This window comes from Mus caroli, unplaced genomic scaffold (assembly GCF_978045245.1).
Source record: "Mus caroli unplaced genomic scaffold, Mus_caroli_1 scaffold_12, whole genome shotgun sequence".
Taxonomy (NCBI): Eukaryota; Metazoa; Chordata; class Mammalia; order Rodentia; family Muridae; genus Mus; species Mus caroli.
The window spans coordinates 38,502,986-38,521,950 of NW_028227267.1; the positions used below are offsets into that span (position 1 = coordinate 38,502,986).

The window sequence follows — 18,965 nt, forward strand, 5'->3', positions numbered from 1 at the left end:
GGGACTGAGAACAAAAGCAGGACAGCCCCCAGGCATGCCAGGGCAGGGCTGTTGTTAAGGCATTCCTAAGAACATCTTGGCCGTAAAGATGAAACGGTATTCAAGGACAAATGGGACTATATTATCTAAGCTAACACCATCTGGCCGGAATCTCCCCTCAATCTGTAGACAGGCAGGGTCATCTTATCTAGTCCACGCCATCTGGCCGGAACCTCCCCTCTGTCTATTGCCCCTTGGCGCCAGGAAAAAGTCATACATCAACTGGTTGCTATGTGAACAAAGATAAGCCCAAGCCCACCGGAACAAAGCTCTGATGCCCCTTTTGCTGATATGTAATCTTTCTGTTAATGAATCAACCCCATGCCTTTGTCAAAATTCTTTGTATTCCTAACCCTTTGCTTCCTTAAAAACCCCTAACTCCTGAGCCTTGGGGTCGATTCCCCTGCCTCCTGTGTGAGGTACGTATCGAACCAGAGCTCTGCTAATAAAGCCTCGTGCGTCTTGCAACAAGAGAGATTCTTGTGTTCGTGGGTGCTTCCCGTCCCTGGACTAGAGTGGGGTCCCTATATTTGGGGTCCTACAGGTATAAAATGAATAAATTAATTAATGGAAAAAAGGAAAAATATCCAGGTACAGGGTTTGGAGTGGATGTGAAATCAGCTTTTACCTTGGGTCAGAATCAGGTCTCAGGTACTTTTGGTGACCGAAGGAAGACAAGCCCTGGCTTCCTGACAGGCTGCTGTGCACAGGGTGAAGAGCCTACATGTGGGGTTTAAATAAGAACTGCCACTATAGGCTCCAATATTGAATTGGTTGGGTTGCAGTTAGAGGAACTGTTTGGGGGAGGATTAGCACGTGTATGGCTGTGTTGGAGAAGCTGTGTTACTAGGGAGCTGTGTTGGAGAAGCTGTGTTACTAGGGAGCTGTGTTGGAGGAGGTGAGTTACTAGGGATTCACTCAGAGTTTTCAAAAGTCCAAGCTCTCAGTTCCTGCCCAGTGACATGCCTGCTTGCTGCCATACTCTTTACAGTGATGGTCATGGACCCTAACCCTCTGGGACTGTGAGTCTGACATGAAATGCTTCCTTTTATAATTTCCTTTGGTCATGTTGTTTTTTTCACGACAATGGAAAGGTAACTAAGACACTTTACACACCAGCAGGGGGCGTAATGGCATCCTCCTTCTGTCCTTCCTCTTCAGGTAGAGATTGCCTCTGGTTTCTCCAGCTGATTGGCTAAAAGGACAAAGTCAAGAACAGCCTCAGTCTTTGCCATAGGAAATAGAACAGAGGCCCATCCAACCTGTAATCTCCGTGCAGTCTGTCACTTTGTCATCTGTGTGACCTCAAGTACATTGCTGTTCACCTGAAAGTAGATAATGATAGTTCTGAACTAGGCGGACACTTGTGGGGATCCAATGAGACAGAAGGACTATTAGAAGGACTTATGCATAGAAGGGCCCACCTTCAGGGCCTGACACCATATGTGCCTGAGTCCTGTTGCCCCAGGAAGCATGTGAAGTTAAAGGTTCAAATGAGGCCCCTAATGGAAGGAGGAGCAGTCAGAGACCTGCCTTGGTCAGATTGCAAAGTCCCTGCCTGGGGCACTCCCATAGTGGTGTCTTGGCCAATGGAAGGCACTCCAACCCCAGGCTGTGACTTACAGAGAAAGTCCTGAGGATCATTTACATCCTGGTTGCTGAGGAGACTGTGGAGCTCTGGACATATCTGAGAGGCAGAGAGTAGGTGGGAGAAGGAGAAAGGGGTGGGGGAGAAAGAAAACAGATGAGACTTCTCTGACAATATACTACCCACCCTCCCATGACAGAGGGGTTCATTTCCAGGACCCCAGAACAGTTAACCTTAGCAAAATAAAGCTGTGGAGTTGTAGCAGTCTGAATCAGAGCTTTAACAGGCTACCGAGAACCCAGCAACTAAGGATGTCAGAAGTTCAGAATCTGGAAAGCTCACAACCGGAACCCTACTATCAAAAACTCTTAAAAACCTGGAACTGTTAGACTTTGGAACATTAAGCTCCTCAGAAGTCTTAAGCCTTTGGGCAAGGGTGAGATTCCAAGTTCCTGACAGGTTCTCATTCACAGATACTTAAGCACAGTCATTACAGTAACAGTGTGTTAAGAGAAAACATTGACTTAAAGGGCACACGTTTTGCGTTGATGGTAAGGAGCTCAAGGTCTTATCTGTGATTGCTGCCTCCTCTCTCTGTACTGCCCAGCTACTGAGGAAGAGGAGGGGCATGCAGACCTCCCAAATTGAAATCTGCACCTCACAGGAAAGGGCATCCTGAGTATATGGCCACACCTACAGATACCTCTCCTGCCTCCATCAGGCCTATCTCTGGGTGCCAAGAGCTGTGAACTTACTTGGGATATTACCAGGGTGGACACTGCCTCTTTCACCGAGCTAGATACAGAATTCAGAAATCCAATGATAATGGGGTTTTGTCTGGAAATGATAAGGGGTTTGCAAAGTGTGGTTAAGAGGTAAGTATGAGCCAGAGAGTCCTCTGCAGGTTAGTGACCTTGCTCTATGATCTTAGTCCAGCTTGTCAGGATGACAGGATGAGCCATCTCTGGGCATCTCAGCATCTCATGCCTAAGTAGCTGCTTCCTCGGTGCCTCAGTGCTCAACAGAGTCCTGATGCAGCGTCAATCCCTCAGCCTCTATTTACAGTGCACCAGGCTGACCACCAGGCACTGGGCAAAAAAAAATCATTAAGATTTTAACTTCCTTCATAAACAAGTCTCACTGAGGTGGCCCCCTTCCCACTCTCATCCAGCTGTCACCTCCTGTGTGAGTGTACACTGAAGGGAGGGTTTGTTCTCCTAGTGTCCTTATAAGTATGATGATCTGGATAGGACTTCCCATTTTCCATGTATTCACTGATGGACCAAATACTTTTCTGCCTGTTTTTGTCTCAGGATAGGTTTTAAGAGACAGAAACACTTGGTGGTGGTGGTGGTGGTGGTGGTGGTGGTGGTGGTGTTCACCAAATCATTGTCCAGGCCTCAGAACAATACTTGCCTGAACATAGCAGACTTTTGACTAGAATGATGAAACATTGTGGGCAAGAAGATAATTCGGTCTATAACTGATAATTCTAAACTGATAGTTTATTCCTTATAAGCATGAAGACCTGAGTTTCATCTCTAGTGCCAATATAAAAAAAAAAAAAAGAAGGGAAATTCAGGTGAAGAGTAAACACTTGTAATCCATAGTGCTGTAGACTTGGATGGGTAGACTCTACAGCCATCTTAGACTACTTAGTGAATCCCAGAACACTGACACATGTGCTTGTGTGCCCACACATAAACCCCCATCCCCCAACACAAACTAAGCAAAGAAAATGTCCAATTAAATATCCAGTGTGATATCAGATATGCTGTCACATGCTTTGGTCCGAGCCCTCAGGAGATCTCTTTCCCAGGTAGATCTCTGAGACTGAAGCTAACCAGAGCTGTACAATGACACCCTGTCTCAAAATATGGATACACACTATTACAACAGAGACAAGTACTCTGAAGTTTAAGAGTACATTCTTATTAAAAAAGAGAAAGTGTCTAGCAAAGAGCTTGAAAGATGGAAAGGTACATTGAGTTGGAGTAAGGACAAAGGTGTCTTATGTAATCATACTAACCAAAAAAGGTTCTGTGGTAGGAAAAGCCTGGCTATGGCACAGAAAAATAAGCTTTGTGTTTAACTGAGGGGTTTGGGCAGAGCTATATCACGGTGAGTCTACATGACCATGAGGATTCAGGCTCAGTGGAGAAGCCTTAGTTTCCTGGTTGAGGTTGGCAGGGCATTGTCTGCATGACCTGAGGCCTTTAAATTTGCACGTCAAACCTGTGGTCCTGTCTTTGATTTGAGATCAGATTTTTGATAGAGGGAAGATGAGTGGCCTTAAGATGGGTTGTCAAGACAGAATCTATCCCTCTATTCCTAAGGCTCACCAGCACCAGTCCTTGAGTTGTAGGCCATGTTTCCTCTCCCAGACACTGGTAGCATCACCTCCCCAACCTTACACCTGAGCCAAACCTGCTTTATTAAACATACAATTAAAGAGGCAAATGTTGAGGATCAACAGGGCTCAGCGAGGGAAATGACAGGATAAGGATGTCAAGATCCCACTGCTGAATTTTCCCCCCAAGCAGCCAGTAATTAAAGACCATCAGAGTCCATACTACCTTTCAATTTTATGAGTGCCTCCCACCTCCATGTCTATGTAGTGTTAACATCTTCACAGGCACTAGGCACACTGACACAGCTGAAAGGCACCATAGCTAAATGCATGATTATGGCTGAAAAGGTCCATTCTCCTATCTCAGCAATGGAAAGGAATAGTTCCTGGAGTCAGTGTGGATCTTAAAGTTTTGAGCCCTTAGCATATTCCAGGCCTCAGCTTACCTGTGTGTTTCCTCATGTCTTGAATTTGGATCCCTACTGCTCAAATGCGTAGATAAGCAAACTCAAGAGATAAAGATGAAGATTTAGAGTGAGAGAGCTGACAGTGTTAACAGAGAGGATACTTGGGGCTTATCTTATTCTGTATTCCAGCAGGGTACTTCCCAGGTATATGAATGGGATAAATGTCAGAGGTCCTATAGCCTCCCTGGGAGCCCAGATCTTCTTGGATGGATGAATGAGCCTTACCTGCCCCAAATGGAAATGGAGATTTTGTCCATGTCACTTGAACATTGCTGCATTGCCAGGACAGGAAGGTCAGACTTGGCATCATTTTGAGTAAGGAATGGAGATATGATATCCATGGAAATAGTCATTTCAGCCATGGAGGTAAGGGATGGCCTGAAGAAAACAGAGTCACACCAGACACAGGTCCAGAAGGCTTTCAGGTTGCACTGATTATAATCTATTTGTGTGGACACTGTGCAGAGTATCTATGGGCAATATCAGTAATGTCTAGTTAATGTCAACATGTTACATATTTGTATAGGACTTCTCTGGGGCAAACATGTTTAGCACATGTGAGATTGCTATTTGAGAAGATACTAATAATGAAAATAAGTTCTAACATTTTGTAACACATGTTACCTGTGGGCAGTCACTTAAAATATTGTACCTGGTTTAATGTGTTTATTCTTTGCAACAGTACTAGAGATAAATACACAAGAAATCCTCAGCATAGAGATGTTAAGTAATTACCCCAGGTATCAACACATGCCTTCAAAAATCCATCAGATTTGTTCAATACTCCCCACACAACCAAGTGTGGATGATAGGAGCCTGAGTGTCACACATGCTGGGCAAGCGATCTCTCCGAATGGCACTCCCTGTCTCTAGAAATAATTTTGCTAGAGGTTCTTGTCTGTCACTTACTTCTAGCTCTCATTTTAAATAAATAAAAACAACTTTAAATTTTCATATTTATTATCCAGGAAGTCAAATGGATATCTACAATGTCCAGATTCTTTGAGAGACTCTATCTCAAAAAAATAGTGTGGTAAGTGATTGGGGCAAATACTTAATGTTGACCTCTTACTTCTACAGATACATGTGAAAATATATACACATGAGTACACATGTGTACCACATACACAAATGTATTTTGCATAGGATATTTTTTGAAAGAGACTAATATGGCCAGGCTTCACTAGAATGTTTTAAATATTGGTATTTTAGGCCTTTAGAGGTCTCTCTCATTTACATGTTAGGAAACTGAGGGCAGAAGTCAGGTAGTTACTAGAAATTAAGTGACTACCCAATACTGGCCATATTGCACCTGACCACGTAAGTCCAAGTGACTCAACTTACTGTACCCTCATAGATACATCCAAAACCACAGACACCGTTAGGGTAATAACATCACCACTGGAAGACAGGTCAAGTTTCGGCTCCAAAATTCTGGGTTCCTTGATTTGCAACCTGCCCAAAAACACAATTGTCTCCTTGTTATTTCACTCTGGAGCAACCATGCCTCTCCAACCTCACCCTGTGTCATCACTACACTCTGTTCAGAATGTGAGCCCCTACACTCTCAGATACAGTGGACTGAGGAAGGGAAACAAAAAGCAGCAAAGATAGACCTTGAACCCAGGACCGTGTGATTCAAAAGTCTGTGAAGCCAGAGCTTGGGGCTTAAGGGTAAGAATTCCAGCTTTCTGTCCCTTGAAGGAACTTGGAATTTTACTCTGAGCTATACTTGAAGAAGAAATGTGTTTCCTTAGAGGAAGACTTTAGGTACCAAGATGCAGGTGTAGATGAGGACAAATGGAGCTTTCACCTCGGAACCCAGATGTATGAAGTATTCACACTGGCCCTGTAGCTCAGCCTCAGTCTTAGTCAAGTTCTAATGAACCTTGTCTTAGAACTCTTCATCTCTGTGGGGAATGAGAGGCTTATCCGTCCATTTCTGAAATTGAATTGGTCTCCTTAGAGGAGTAGTCCCTTTTCTGAGAGTAAAGAAGCACCAACTCACCCTAAATTTGGGGTTGTTGTACCCAAATCCAGTGTTTTCAAACCTTCTAGAATCCTGTCCTTGGCTAATGACCAAGCTGTGGTTTCCTGAAGTGACCCCATAGTCAGACTCTGGTTTTGAAGGATATCTGTAAAAAACAGTCATCAGATAGTGTCCTGAACCACTAGGTAATGGCCTCTCATGTTCCTAGTTTTAGAGAAGTCAATTTCCCTCACTGTGTCATCTAGTCTCTGCAACAACTCAGTCAGCAGGGGTCAGAGGTGGGGGGATTGACACAGTCTCCACTGTACAGAAGAGGAACCTAAACTCTTAAGGTAAGGACATGTGTCTACACATCTGGGTCCATGCACAGTTTCCAGGATGACTTCTTAGTAATATATGTTGAGAATTTATCAACAATACAAATGATCAGTTTGCCAAGTCCTTGAAGTTGACTGTGTATGTGTGTATGGTGAAGTTGACCTGGACCTGTGTCAGTGTCGACTTGAGAGTCTGTTGATCTCCTGTGAATTTGAGAAACTCCATCAATAGTTGGAAAGGTAATGTCAAAATTGGAAAAATTTGCAGCAAAGATAAACAACATAGAGGTAAAATATTGCTCCAATCAATGAAAGTAGGAAATAAGGATCCCAAAATGACGATTTGGAATAGGTCCCAGAAAACAATAATTTACATTGAAGTAGGAGATTGGAATTGTCCCAACAGAAGATCATGGAAAACAACCTGAGAATGACTGGCAGGTGCCAAACAGCATGTTTGAATTTGTAGGAGTGTTTATGTAGAAAATAGCTCATCTGTGAAACAAAGAAATTACAACTAAGGGCCAAACAAAATGAAACAGTACAATAATCTCTTATTTTCCAAAGGGGTCAACCTTTAAAAATATTGATTGTAACTCAGTTCTGCCTGCTCTTTTCTCCACATTTTGTAACCTGTTTCATTTCTTTGGGTGTAAACCATTTTAGATTAGAATTGTGTATCTTTTTTTTTTTGTTGTTGTTGTTGTTGTCACAATAAAGTTTATTATGAAAATAGGCTTGTGTGGGGACAGAGGGAAAGACAACTACATCTGGATTGCGTGGCTCAGGTAAAGTAGTGCGGATTCCTCACATTGATGCCACACTCGCTGAAGGCGGGATCAAGTCCTCCATGGTTAGTGTGTACTTGCGATCCTTGCTATTGCTCTGGGAGCTGCCAGAGGCTGTGCCCTTCATTTTGCAGTGCTGTAGGGCATCATTGACAGTATCTGAGATGAATTTCTGGGTAGTTAGTGAGATGAGCCGAATTACGTGTGGGTCTGAAGCTTCAAAGCCAGCGCGGTTCAGGTAGTAACCAGTCACTGCATCAGGGATTGTAGGTGTGTAATCCTCCAACTGCATCAAGAAGTCCACTAGAAGTGTGCTGATCACTACGGGCTTCACTTCTCGTTGGCTGTGCTTGGTAGGGCGTAAACCCTGTTAACCATTGCCCCCTGGGGGTACGGGGAGGCTTGCCACCTGCTGACACCAAAGCTGGCCCACACAGCTCTGCTGCCTCCCCTGCCTGTACTGCCCACAGTAGCGGACATCAGTCCAGGTGCCAACACCGGGGGGCGCCAGACCCACGACCGAGGTGGCACAGGCCGGCGCCACTTCAGGGTCTATGCTGGAGCCACTGCAGCTCATGGGGCCAGTGGAAAAGGCGACGAACAGAATTGTGACATCTTATATATTGTCCAGCTTTGGCTGCTGAAATTATAAATCTGCAAAGACTAGCCTTTGTTTCTTTTAGACTGCTTTCCTGCTCTATATTGAGTATTTTTAAGTAATATTAAAATCATTTCATTTCTTCCTTTAAAGCTGATATGCGCACGCGCGCGCACACACACACACACACACTCACATGTTTGTTTGTTTGTTTGTTTGTTTGTTTGTTTGTTTCAAGGCAGTAGTGAGAATGGCAAGATGGTTTAGCAGTTAAGAGTGCTTGCTGTTCTTACAGAAGACTAGAATTCAGTTCCCAGCACCCCTTTAAGATAGCTCACAACGATCTGTAACTCCATAAAATCTAACACCATCTTCTGGTGTCTGGGGCACACATAAAGACATGCGCAGAGATATGTGCACAAACATAAAAATAAAATATTTAAAACACTTTTAGTGAAAATGTGTAGTCACAATATTGCAATTAGGCTCTGAGATGGACAGTATCTACTTAATATAATGATCCAGAGAAGGCCAACTTAGCTAGCATTGTTTGGATGACTACATCTCACTATATGACTCCCTAGGTAACATTGAACTTGCCATCCTTTTCTTTCTGCTTCTTTTCCCTGGCTATAGAATGGTGGGTTTCTCCTTTCTTCATCTTTGAAAGTTTCCTTAACATGGACCAGGCTTGAAGGCAGCATGCACAGAGCTTTCCTGTTCCTCTAACAACTGCTTCTCAGTTATCCCACTTCCTCTATAACATAGAACATATGAGCCACTAAGTAGACAGTGTGGGGTTTATGGACATCCAAGCTAGCTGAACTTATGTCCTTCATTTCCACGAGTCAACACATATCAATAAGAAAAAAAACTTTCTTTCAGAAATATATGTTAAGAATTTTTGACACAGCACTTTAGTTATATTAAACATCAGTGACGATGTGAAGAATGAGTGGACAGAGGAAGGCAAAAGTAAAAGGAATTGCATTTCTTGCATCTCTGGTAATCTCAAAGCTGTTAAAGGTGTCCAGGGCAAGGCTTGCAGGGAAGGAGTACTGAGAGACAAGCTCCCACAGACTGCTAGAAGAAGTGGTACAAGGAAATACCTGTCAACAGCTACCATATTTTAAGTTGCAAACACTAATAAATTTTTAAATCTCAGTTTAATGGATGTATCCTGTGAGTGTATTGGCAAGTCTCTATTAGGATATAACCTCATTGCAGTGTTTATATCTAAAGTGATTCTGAGTGAGGCAGGAACTCAATAGCTGCACATTTCTTAGGGAACCACCCTTAAAGGACAACACTGCCACCTTGCAGCCGCCTCTGCAATTGCAGGTTTAGTAATTCCTTTGTTACTCCTGTGATCAGCCAGCAGCACCTTTATTGACTCACTTGCTAAGAGAGAATTCAGAGAGTCCAAGTTCTCCAGGATAGCCTCAGAAAGTGAACTTGAGGTCCCAATGAGCAAGCTGCATAAGACAATAAGATGCCCAAGGTGGAACATGTTTGATTCTGACACCTGCAGGGTCATAGAAGGAAGAAGAAACAAAAATAAACAGTTAACATGCGTCACTTTCACACTCACCTGCCTGCACATGTGCTTCTGTTCACAATAGGTAAGGAATGGGGCCAGCAGAGACGCCCACTCTCAGGAGTGGAGAAAGAAAGAAAGAAAGAAAGAAAGAAAGAAAGAAAGAAAGAAAGAAAGAAAGAAAGAAAGAAAGAAAGAAAGACAAGTGCTCAATGGAATTTTATTCTTCCATAAAGAAAATCAAAATCATGACATTTCAAGAAATGAGTTGAAGTAGAACTTTTAGCAAAATTAACCGCATTCAGAAAGAAAAAAATAACTTATTTTCTGACAAGTCCAAAACAGCTGCAATGTGAATATGTATATATGTGAATGTATACATTTATGAGAGGTTCCTTCTTATCTGAATGGGGGGGGGTTAAATTCAGGAGACCATGAGAGATGAAGTAGAAACTTTAAGGGAGAAATAGGAAGAAACAGAGAGAGAGAGAGAGAGAGAGAGAGAGAGAGAGAGAGAGAGAGAGAGAGAGAGAGAGAGAGAGCGCACGGAACACATATGACATTAAAGTAAGAGAAATGAAGTAGAGACTAGAAAATGGTTGAAGTGGGGGAAGAACAGCAGGGGATGAAGAAAGAAAGGGACTAAATATGTAGGAAAATACCACATCAAACACCCTAAGTATTACAGTGAATTTAAGCATAATTAGATTGCATATATTGTAAACATAATAACTACATGCAAGTGTAACTAAGGAGAAACAGTCAACTTGTTCTAGAGATGAGCAGGCAGGATAGGGAATGCAGAGACACAGCCAGGGAGAGAGGGCCTGGGATGTGGAAAGCCAAGCTGACTCCAGCCTATGCTCTCTATGCTCAGGGCCTTTGTGCTTGCTGCCTTCTCTGCTTGAAACAGATTTGCCCTTGGCTTTGCCACCTAAATCTGTTCTCTTGCTTCAGTGAAACTTCATGCCTTCCATGAAGCCAGCTTCAGACCCCTCCCTAGAAACCAATTCTAGGTTCCCCACTGTCTCCCCCAACCTTGGGACAACACAGTCCTTAGAGCTAAGTCTTCTGTCATTTTTGAGCCTAGACTCCAGTAGGAAGCCTTTCTCTACACACTAAGACAAGTCATAGACGTATAAAGTCTGAACTGTAAACAGAACCCATGTGAATCTTGGTTCTTGTTAGTCTGACTCAATATCATCTATGTCTTCAAATTTGTTAACAGTCAAAACTCCTAATACAAACAGCACCTTCCCTCTACTTCTTGCCCCAAAGCCTTCTGAAGACTAAAGATGGGAACTCACTTTAGTGGAGTCACTACTCACTGCTTTGGAGAAGGATGCACACGAGATCCTTGTTTCTCTGCACGATCTCCAAGGATTCTGGGGTGACTGTGGCCTTATATTGTGGTCCCAGGATGAGAATCAAGTCCCATTTCCGGGATGTTCTAAAGAGACCCAAAGAAAATATCTAAGGTTAGCCAAGATATTCCAACCCAAAGGTCACCCAGAATACTTATGTTACAGTGGTGGATGTTCTGCCAAGACTGATTCCTGAGTTGGGGAACCTGAGACTGCCAAGATATGCCAATTCAGTATTGTCTGCAAAGAAGACCCAGAATGGACGAATGAGAGAATGTTGTGTTGGGAAGGCTGCTAGTGTGTGCCTATGTTAGTCCATTAGTCATTTGAAAACTCAGAGAGGGGAAGACACCAGGTATAGTCATGCAGTGAGAGGGGTAGAATTGTGGCTCTCAGGTCACTCTGACCACCCTTCCTATGCACCCACCTTGTATCCAAGAGCCCTAGCCACCACTCCTGGGCAGAGCCAGCTTCTGTGAGGGGTGAAGTGAGGGGGCAATCAGGACATCCCTCCACATGTTGCTGACTCAAGCACCTTTATTTTAAACCAGCTTCCTAGATGATTTTGCTAATACTCCACAAAAGCTATTTTCTCCTCAGAGTAGAGAATTCTAGCAACACTAAAAGTAAAAGGAGGGAAATAAGAGTGTTCGTGGCCACTGTGCTGCCATGGGGTATGCTGCTGCTTTATGGAGCCTACAGAGCTGGCTGAATGCCTCACATCCTTCCTCCTGTGAAATCAACCAGGTTTACAGTGCAACTGTGTTACCCACGTGTTACCACTGGACAGGGGGCAAGAGATGTGCAAATGAACATGCCAGGATAGCAGTGGAATCTAGTTCCCCTGGGATAAGAGAATAAAGTAAAGAGCTTACGTGAATTGGGATTTGAGATTATGACTCATAGACTCCTTAGGGCTTAGAGTATGGCTGGATACAAGGTACAGGTCCTGAAATGATCATTTTTTCACTTCCTCACTTTTTTCACTTTTTTATAGGAAAATTTTTTATTAGTTTCATTTTCTGATGGACTTTGCCAGAACTTTGTAACTGAACATTTTACAGATGAAGACAAACAAGTGGATTCTGTGAAGATCCACCTCCTACATGGGTAGAGGGGTATTTATGCCAATCAGTGAGGAGTTAAAGCGACCTGTGACAAAGAATCCATCTTGCAGCCAGAAAATATGTTTTCTTCATGCTAGTCTGTTGCTGGCATGGTCACGCAGAGGTAGAAACCCAGAGCTTATGTCTTTCCACCTACATCAGGAAAGGTCAGCCAGCAGGACAGGCTGTCCCTAGGTTTATAAATCTGTTTTCCACAGGCCCCATTGTTTAAGTTGGCCACTAAGGCCTGGGTCCATGCCAAACCTGGACAGCACAAAAAGAGGTGGGAGCTGGACCTCAGGCTGGGGAAGAGCATGGAGATGGGACACTGCAATTTAGCTCTCCTTGAGGGCCTGTCCTGAACATGAAGTGACCAAAGCAAAAAGCGTTGTGTCCTTGTGATTTTGTGAACTCAGGCATAAAAGTCTGCTAGGCCTTGCCCCAGCAAGACTTTTCTGCTATATGCAGCACCCCCCCTTTTTTTTTTTTGCTTCTATGTTCCACAAACCTGTGGAAACTGTTTCCAAAATGGGACAGAGAGTCAAAGGCTGTGCTGAAATCTTGTTTGGAGGGGTTTTCACATCTGAGGAACACAGACTGGGAGTGCTGGTGTTGGTGGTAATAACCTTGGGCCTATTGCTTGGCTCCAGCCACAGCTCTCTTAGTTGCTAAATAGGCTAACCAACACCTTGTACATGGATATCGTAGGCATGAAGGAGAAGGAAATGTCACAGGCATTACAAACATGGTGAGGAACTCGGAGGTGTCTGTTCAGAGCTTGGCACTACGAATGGGAGGACATGGGTTCAAATCCTCACTCTTCCCACTGATGGCAACATGATGTAGGAAGGGGCTTCTTCCTTGTGCATGAAGTGGGACTGGGAACTGCACCTCATTTCTGTGCTATACATATGCAGATAAAAGAGGTGGGAAACCCATGTGAATATCTTCATACTGGGAAAGCTATGGACGTGTCTGTGACCAAATACACAATCATGCTACTACTAGCCTCATAGCCAACTCTATGCTAAATAGAGTTGCTGGCTAAATACTGCGGCAGGAAGAAATTGCAAAGAACATTATTATTACTAACCCTATGATCTCTTATTAGTGGATTGTTGGCTATTCACTTTTTGGAGCAGTTGGTGGAATAGTGCTATGCATGTTCCTACCCATGGAGCACCCATTGGCTATGCTTACCATGCTCTATGTCACATTCTCATTTGATGTTAAACAGCCTGGAATTGGTATACCTAGAGTCGCTGATAACAGCACTGGGAGTATTAATATGCCTGCTATCACCCCCAAACCACAAATACCATGGCCCACCTATAGACCTAAAGTTCTAGACTCACTATACAAAATACCCAGATGGAAGACATATGATAGGATATGGCCAACACACCAACTAAGGATACACAGATTATGGAACAAGGATGCTTACTGCTTGAATTACTTGTGCATTTAATCTAAGAGAGGATTGTCTTTCTGTGCTGTTAATTTGACTTTAATCCATTGAATCTTTCAATACTGCCTGCTGCTGTTGGGTTATAGGCCAGGTGGAATTCCCACATTATGTCAAGATTTTGTGCTAGTCTCTGTATAATTTTACCAGGGCTGCAATAGCCTCAGACAGACATCAGGTAGCACCATACCACCCTAACAAAAAATTATATGTTAGATCAAAAAGATAATATATTGCCCGCGCTTTTGTTCCCCCTGGTAAGAACACACTCAGGGCAACCGGAATCTTCTGCGGCACAAGCTTTATTGCTTACCCCTTCAGGAGCCAGTGGAGAAGAGAGCCAGAGAGAGAGAGAGAGATAGAGAGATCGATCAAATGGCGGAAACCCGTCCCTTTTATGGAGGACTGTCCTCCGCCTCGGACGTGTCGCTCCCTGATTGGCTGCAGCCCATCTGCCGGAGTTGTCTTCACGGGGAAGGCAGAGCACATGGGGTGGGAAACTACCCCGGCGCATGCACAGATGGTTTGATTACACGGGTGCCAGTGCCATCAGCGCCATCTTGTAATGGCGAATGTGAGGGCGGCTCCTTACATCTCCCCATTTTCTTTTATTTAAGAGCAATAGGTCACCCATTCTAATGAGAGTGGAGATAGAGGTCAAATCCCCAGTGTGCAAAATAGGGGCTTTACACAAAACCTCCTCCCAGGCTCATCACCCGAAGGGGTCTTGGTCCGCTCCCGTGTCGTTTTTCCTGGGGGAAGGACACTTGGACACTCAACCTTCTTGAAAGATGACATGTCTCCCTAGAATAGGCTCATATATGCCACAGAGCCCTTCTACTGCAGTGCTTAGCCGTGCAACTCTCTCGGGCTGCTGAAGCACACTCACTCTATCCCGTGCAATGAGACTAGCCTCGTGGGGTGCAAGAGCTGAGTGGCCAGCGACCTATTGCTTAAGCATAGATAACCATATATCAGGGGAAGCACCATGTTCTAGTGCTGCAAGCACCTGGGAAATAACCACCTTGTCTCTCCTAGTTTGGGCCTTAAGCTTACAGACCAACCAGAGAAGCAACACTAATCCACAGCAAAGAACAGCTCCAAATAATCTCACCCCCACCCATTCTTTAAAGAAGGAAAATGTTGAAAAGATAGTCCTTAGGTCAGGGACAGGTCCAAGTGCGTGGGGCAAGTCTCAATTTTTGAAGGATCTGTTCAAATTTAGCCGTCCAATTCTGTATCTCCCAACGCTGCTCTCCCTTTGTTGTTGTCGCCCTGGGCATCACCACGATGAGGGACATCAGGATTCCCTTGGTCAGTCTGGATTTTTCGGGTGAGTCTTTCTGGTATCCAAAATGGGTTGTCTTCGTTCTGTGGAAAAACACAAACAGCTCCCCTGGATCTTATCAAAATAGGATCCGGTCCTTTCCATTTGTTACTTAAAACATCTTTCCATTTAACCATTTCTTTGGGCCTATCTGGCTCTGAACAATGACGTTCAGCCGCTGTATGGCCATGAGCATCAAGATTTAAAAAATTGAGTGTAAAGAGTGCCATAGACACAGACATTCTTGGTACTCGGGGTAGAGCCTCCTCGACTCCACCTTTCTGTTTCATTAGATAGGATTTGAGGGTGCGGTGTGCCCGCTCAATAATACCCTGTCCTTGGGGGTTGTATGGAAGTCCAGTCAGGTGGGTCACGTCCATCTGACGGCAGAACTGTTGGAATTTTTGAGATGTATAAGCTGGTCCATTATCAGTCTTAAGTAGTTTAGGTTTCCCCCAAGCACTCCATGCCTCAAGGCAATGTTGAATCACATGTGAGGCCTTTTCTCCGGTTAAAGGAGAGGCAAACATGATGCCAGAGCATGTGTCAATGGACACATGGAGATATTGAAGTTTTCCAAAGGAAGAAATGTGTGTAACATCCATTTGCCAGACCTGTAGAGGTCGAATACCACGTGGGTTAATTCCCACATGAGGAACTGGCAAAAGTTAATTGTCCAGTGGCTTCACCTGTTCGGGAGAGCGCCTTCCAGGCCTTAATAGCCGCGGAGGAAATTTGGGCATAAGCTCCCCAGTGATAATTTGTTTGATCAGCGGTATAAGCTCCCTGACCCGTTAACAGGTCAAAGGTCCAATCTCTCTGCTCTGGAGTCAAAGCGGCAGCATTTGCTCGGGCCTGCATTTGTGCAGCCTCTTGCCATAGTGCTCTCCATTCCATATATTTGCCTGCACTGGGGAGAGCGGCTTTTGCAATCATTTGCCAGTCGGCAGGAGTTAATGCCTCGCCAGCAAGCCTGTCTAACTGCACCAAGGTAAAATTAGCATTGGCTCCATATTTACGGACCGATTCGGCAAGCTCTTTAATCTGTGTATAATCTACCGGAGTGTGAACACGCCCACCCTCGGCTCCTTTAAAGACCGGAAATGCCTGTTGTATCTTCCTTTGTACCTCTCTTGAAATGAACGAGTCCGCGCACTGCCTCTCTGTGCACTGCCTCTCTGTGCAGGGCTGACGCACTACGCAGGGCGGGGGCTCCGCATAGGGCGGAGGTGCACTATGACTTTGAAGCCGACTGCCCGGAGGTTGAGCAGCAAGCTGGCCTTTGCCAGCCGCTTTTGGCTTCTTTCTTGACCTATAAGCTCGCATTTCTCTCTCATAACGAGCTGCTTCCTCCTCCAAGTCTGTTTCCTCAGAAGGGCTAATTTCTTCATCTGATTCACAGCTACTAAGAACTGGCTCTTTAAACTCGTCTCTTTTCTCCTCTTTCCTTCTAATCTCTCCCCAGGTATTTTTCCCTGACATTAACTTTTCCTCGGGTTCAAGACCCGTGGAAAGGCCTGTATACTTATTTGGTGCACAATGTTTCCTCTTTTTTCCTGCTCTCTCTCCCCGCTTTACTTCTGATAGACTGTCTTGAATTTTGTCCAGAATTCTCCACCCCACCTTAACCACTTGTTGACATATGAAAAGGAACAAAAAGGCTTTTAACACTAGAGAAAGTTCAAGACCAGACATACCTTGTAAAGCTGTAATGCGTCTCGCTGCAGTTCTGGTTCCGCTCCGTCCCCCAGCTGAAGAGTTCTGAATTCACACCGGATCCTTCTCAACAGTCTGTTTTGTGGGAACACTTCATTAACCGCTCCTTCCCCGTGATGTAGTAGCTCCCGGGTTTCAGCGCCATTTATTGCCCGCGCTTTTGTTCCCCCTGGTAAGAACACACTCAGGGCAACCGGAATCTTCTGCGGCACAAGCTTTATTGCTTACCCCTTCAGGAGCCAGTGGAGAAGAGAGCCAGAGAGAGAGAGAGAGAGATAGAGAGATCGATCAAATGGCAGAAACCCGTCCCTTTTATGGAGGACTGTCCTCCGCCTCGGACGTGTCGCTCCCTGATTGGCTGCAGCCCATCTGCCGGAGTTGTCTTCACGGGGAAGGCAGAGCACATGGGGTGGGAAACTACCCCGGTGCATGCACAGATGGTTTGATTACACGGGTGCCAGTGCCATTAGCGCCATCTTGTAATGGCGAATGTGAGGGCGGCTCCTTACAATAATACAAATAGATATGAACAAAATCCCACAAAATGCCACTTTAACAAAGTGTGCTCCAATGCCTCTATTGTCAGAGCACTCTTTAATAATTACTGGTATAGACCATCCAACGTTAGACAAAGTTAAAGGAGTCTACAAAACAACCACTATAGGAATGGAGTCTACATTTGATTGTGATTTAGCTATAAATTCAGCCTTTCCTAAATTTTATACAAGCACTTTGATACACACAGGGTTAGAAGGTGAAGCAGAGGGCAGGTGGTTTAACCTTACAACATTAACATGGGAAGAACTGGTGTATGACTATGAATATGGTGAATATGAGCCTGGAGAGGAAGAAGGAAAAGAGACCTCCTCACGTACAACAATACCAAACCCTTGTAAACCCAGTCCAAATATGAGCTGGACCCAATGTACAGAATTTGCTGCACCTTACCTTCTTCAGTGTGGCATAACCCCTCTACCTAAACCATGGGGAAATAGATGCCTGGGGAATTATATGACCATTTGTACCTAGAACTCCAGAGGACATGGAACCAGACAAATTGGCTCTGTGTAGCAGGCTTCCTGAACCTACTGTGGTTCGGCAAACTAAACTATTACCCTGAATTAAGATGGGCCACCAGGAGCTGGGCGTGGTGGCACATGCCTTTAATCCCAGTACTCAGGAGGAAGAGGTAGGCAGCCTGGTCTACATAGTGAGTTCCAGGACAGCCAGTGCTATACAGAGAAACCCTGTCTTGAAAAACCAAAAAAAAAAAAAAAAAAGATGGGCCACCAGAATAGAAACACAACAATGGCCCACTTGGCACTTGGGAAGACTAGATATTAGGCATGGCCCTGGGGATGGAACATTATAGACAACCACTAGTACTAACCAGCATCCTACCACAACCATGGCAGATACATGAACAAACACCAACACCCTTACGCACAATGTCAAAGGCAACACATGAATGCTTCTTGGTAGCTAGGGATATTCATGGATATCAGAATGGAGTAGAGAAAATGACACCAACGGAATCTCTTTAACTCTGTTTTATTAAACATAATAATTCTGTACTTTATTTAACTCTTTATGCTTAAATAAGGGCTAGGGAAACATAGTTTTCTTACTGTTCTGTATTCCATTAAACTCTAAAAATGTAACTCTTCATTGCTTGTGCCTTAATAAGCGCCAATATCTGGCAATGAACAAGTGCTGCTCAGCAGCAGGGGATTGAGTGAAAGGATTCTCTGCTGATGCTCCTTTCTCTGGTGAATCAGCCACAAGCCTCTCTGGCTACGCTGATTAACTCTTCCTGAACCAGACAGGAAGGAAAGGAAGAAAATTAAGATGCTTTGTGCAGGCAGATACACACCATCACATGTGCATTCAAACATTCACACACCCACACTCTGGCCAGGCCTGACCATCTGTCACAATCAACTCCACAAGTATTCATGCGTGCTTACATATATATATATATATATATATATATATATATATATATATATATATATATATTCATTCTACACGCTAACATGTAGACACACACACATACATATTTGGATGGATGGATGGATGGATGGATGGATGGATGGATGGATGGATGGATGGATGGGACAGAACTCCCCAAGCCAAACCATTCAACCAACAACTTAATTTCTTTTCTCTGGTCGTTTTATAACTTCTTAGACAAAAGTTCTTTAGAAATTACCTCAGAGATAAAATGCTACATTGAATTGGAGCTAGGGAAGAATGTTGATGTTAAGTTCAAAGCAGTGTTTCATTATAATATACTCATTAAAAGTTCAGAGC

General features: G+C 44.2%; 1 protein-coding gene and 1 pseudogene across 1 annotated transcript; both read right to left on the minus strand.

Moving 5' to 3' along the window:
• Window positions 1-1,147: 1,147 nt before the first annotated feature.
• On the minus strand, window positions 1,148-9,647 carry LOC147001792 (BPI fold-containing family A member 2-like). The gene is made up of 6 exons (XM_085828854.1): window positions 9,536-9,647; window positions 6,453-6,579; window positions 5,789-5,899; window positions 4,670-4,822; window positions 2,383-2,464; window positions 1,148-1,234 (listed from the first exon to the last, which is right to left on the minus strand). The coding sequence occupies exons 1-6, from the start codon at window positions 9,645-9,647 to the stop codon at window positions 1,148-1,150; spliced, it is 672 nt and encodes a 223-aa protein (XP_085684980.1).
• On the minus strand, window positions 7,536-8,116 carry LOC110287822 (transcription initiation factor TFIID subunit 10-like; annotated as a pseudogene).
• Window positions 9,648-18,965: the final 9,318 nt, after the last annotated feature.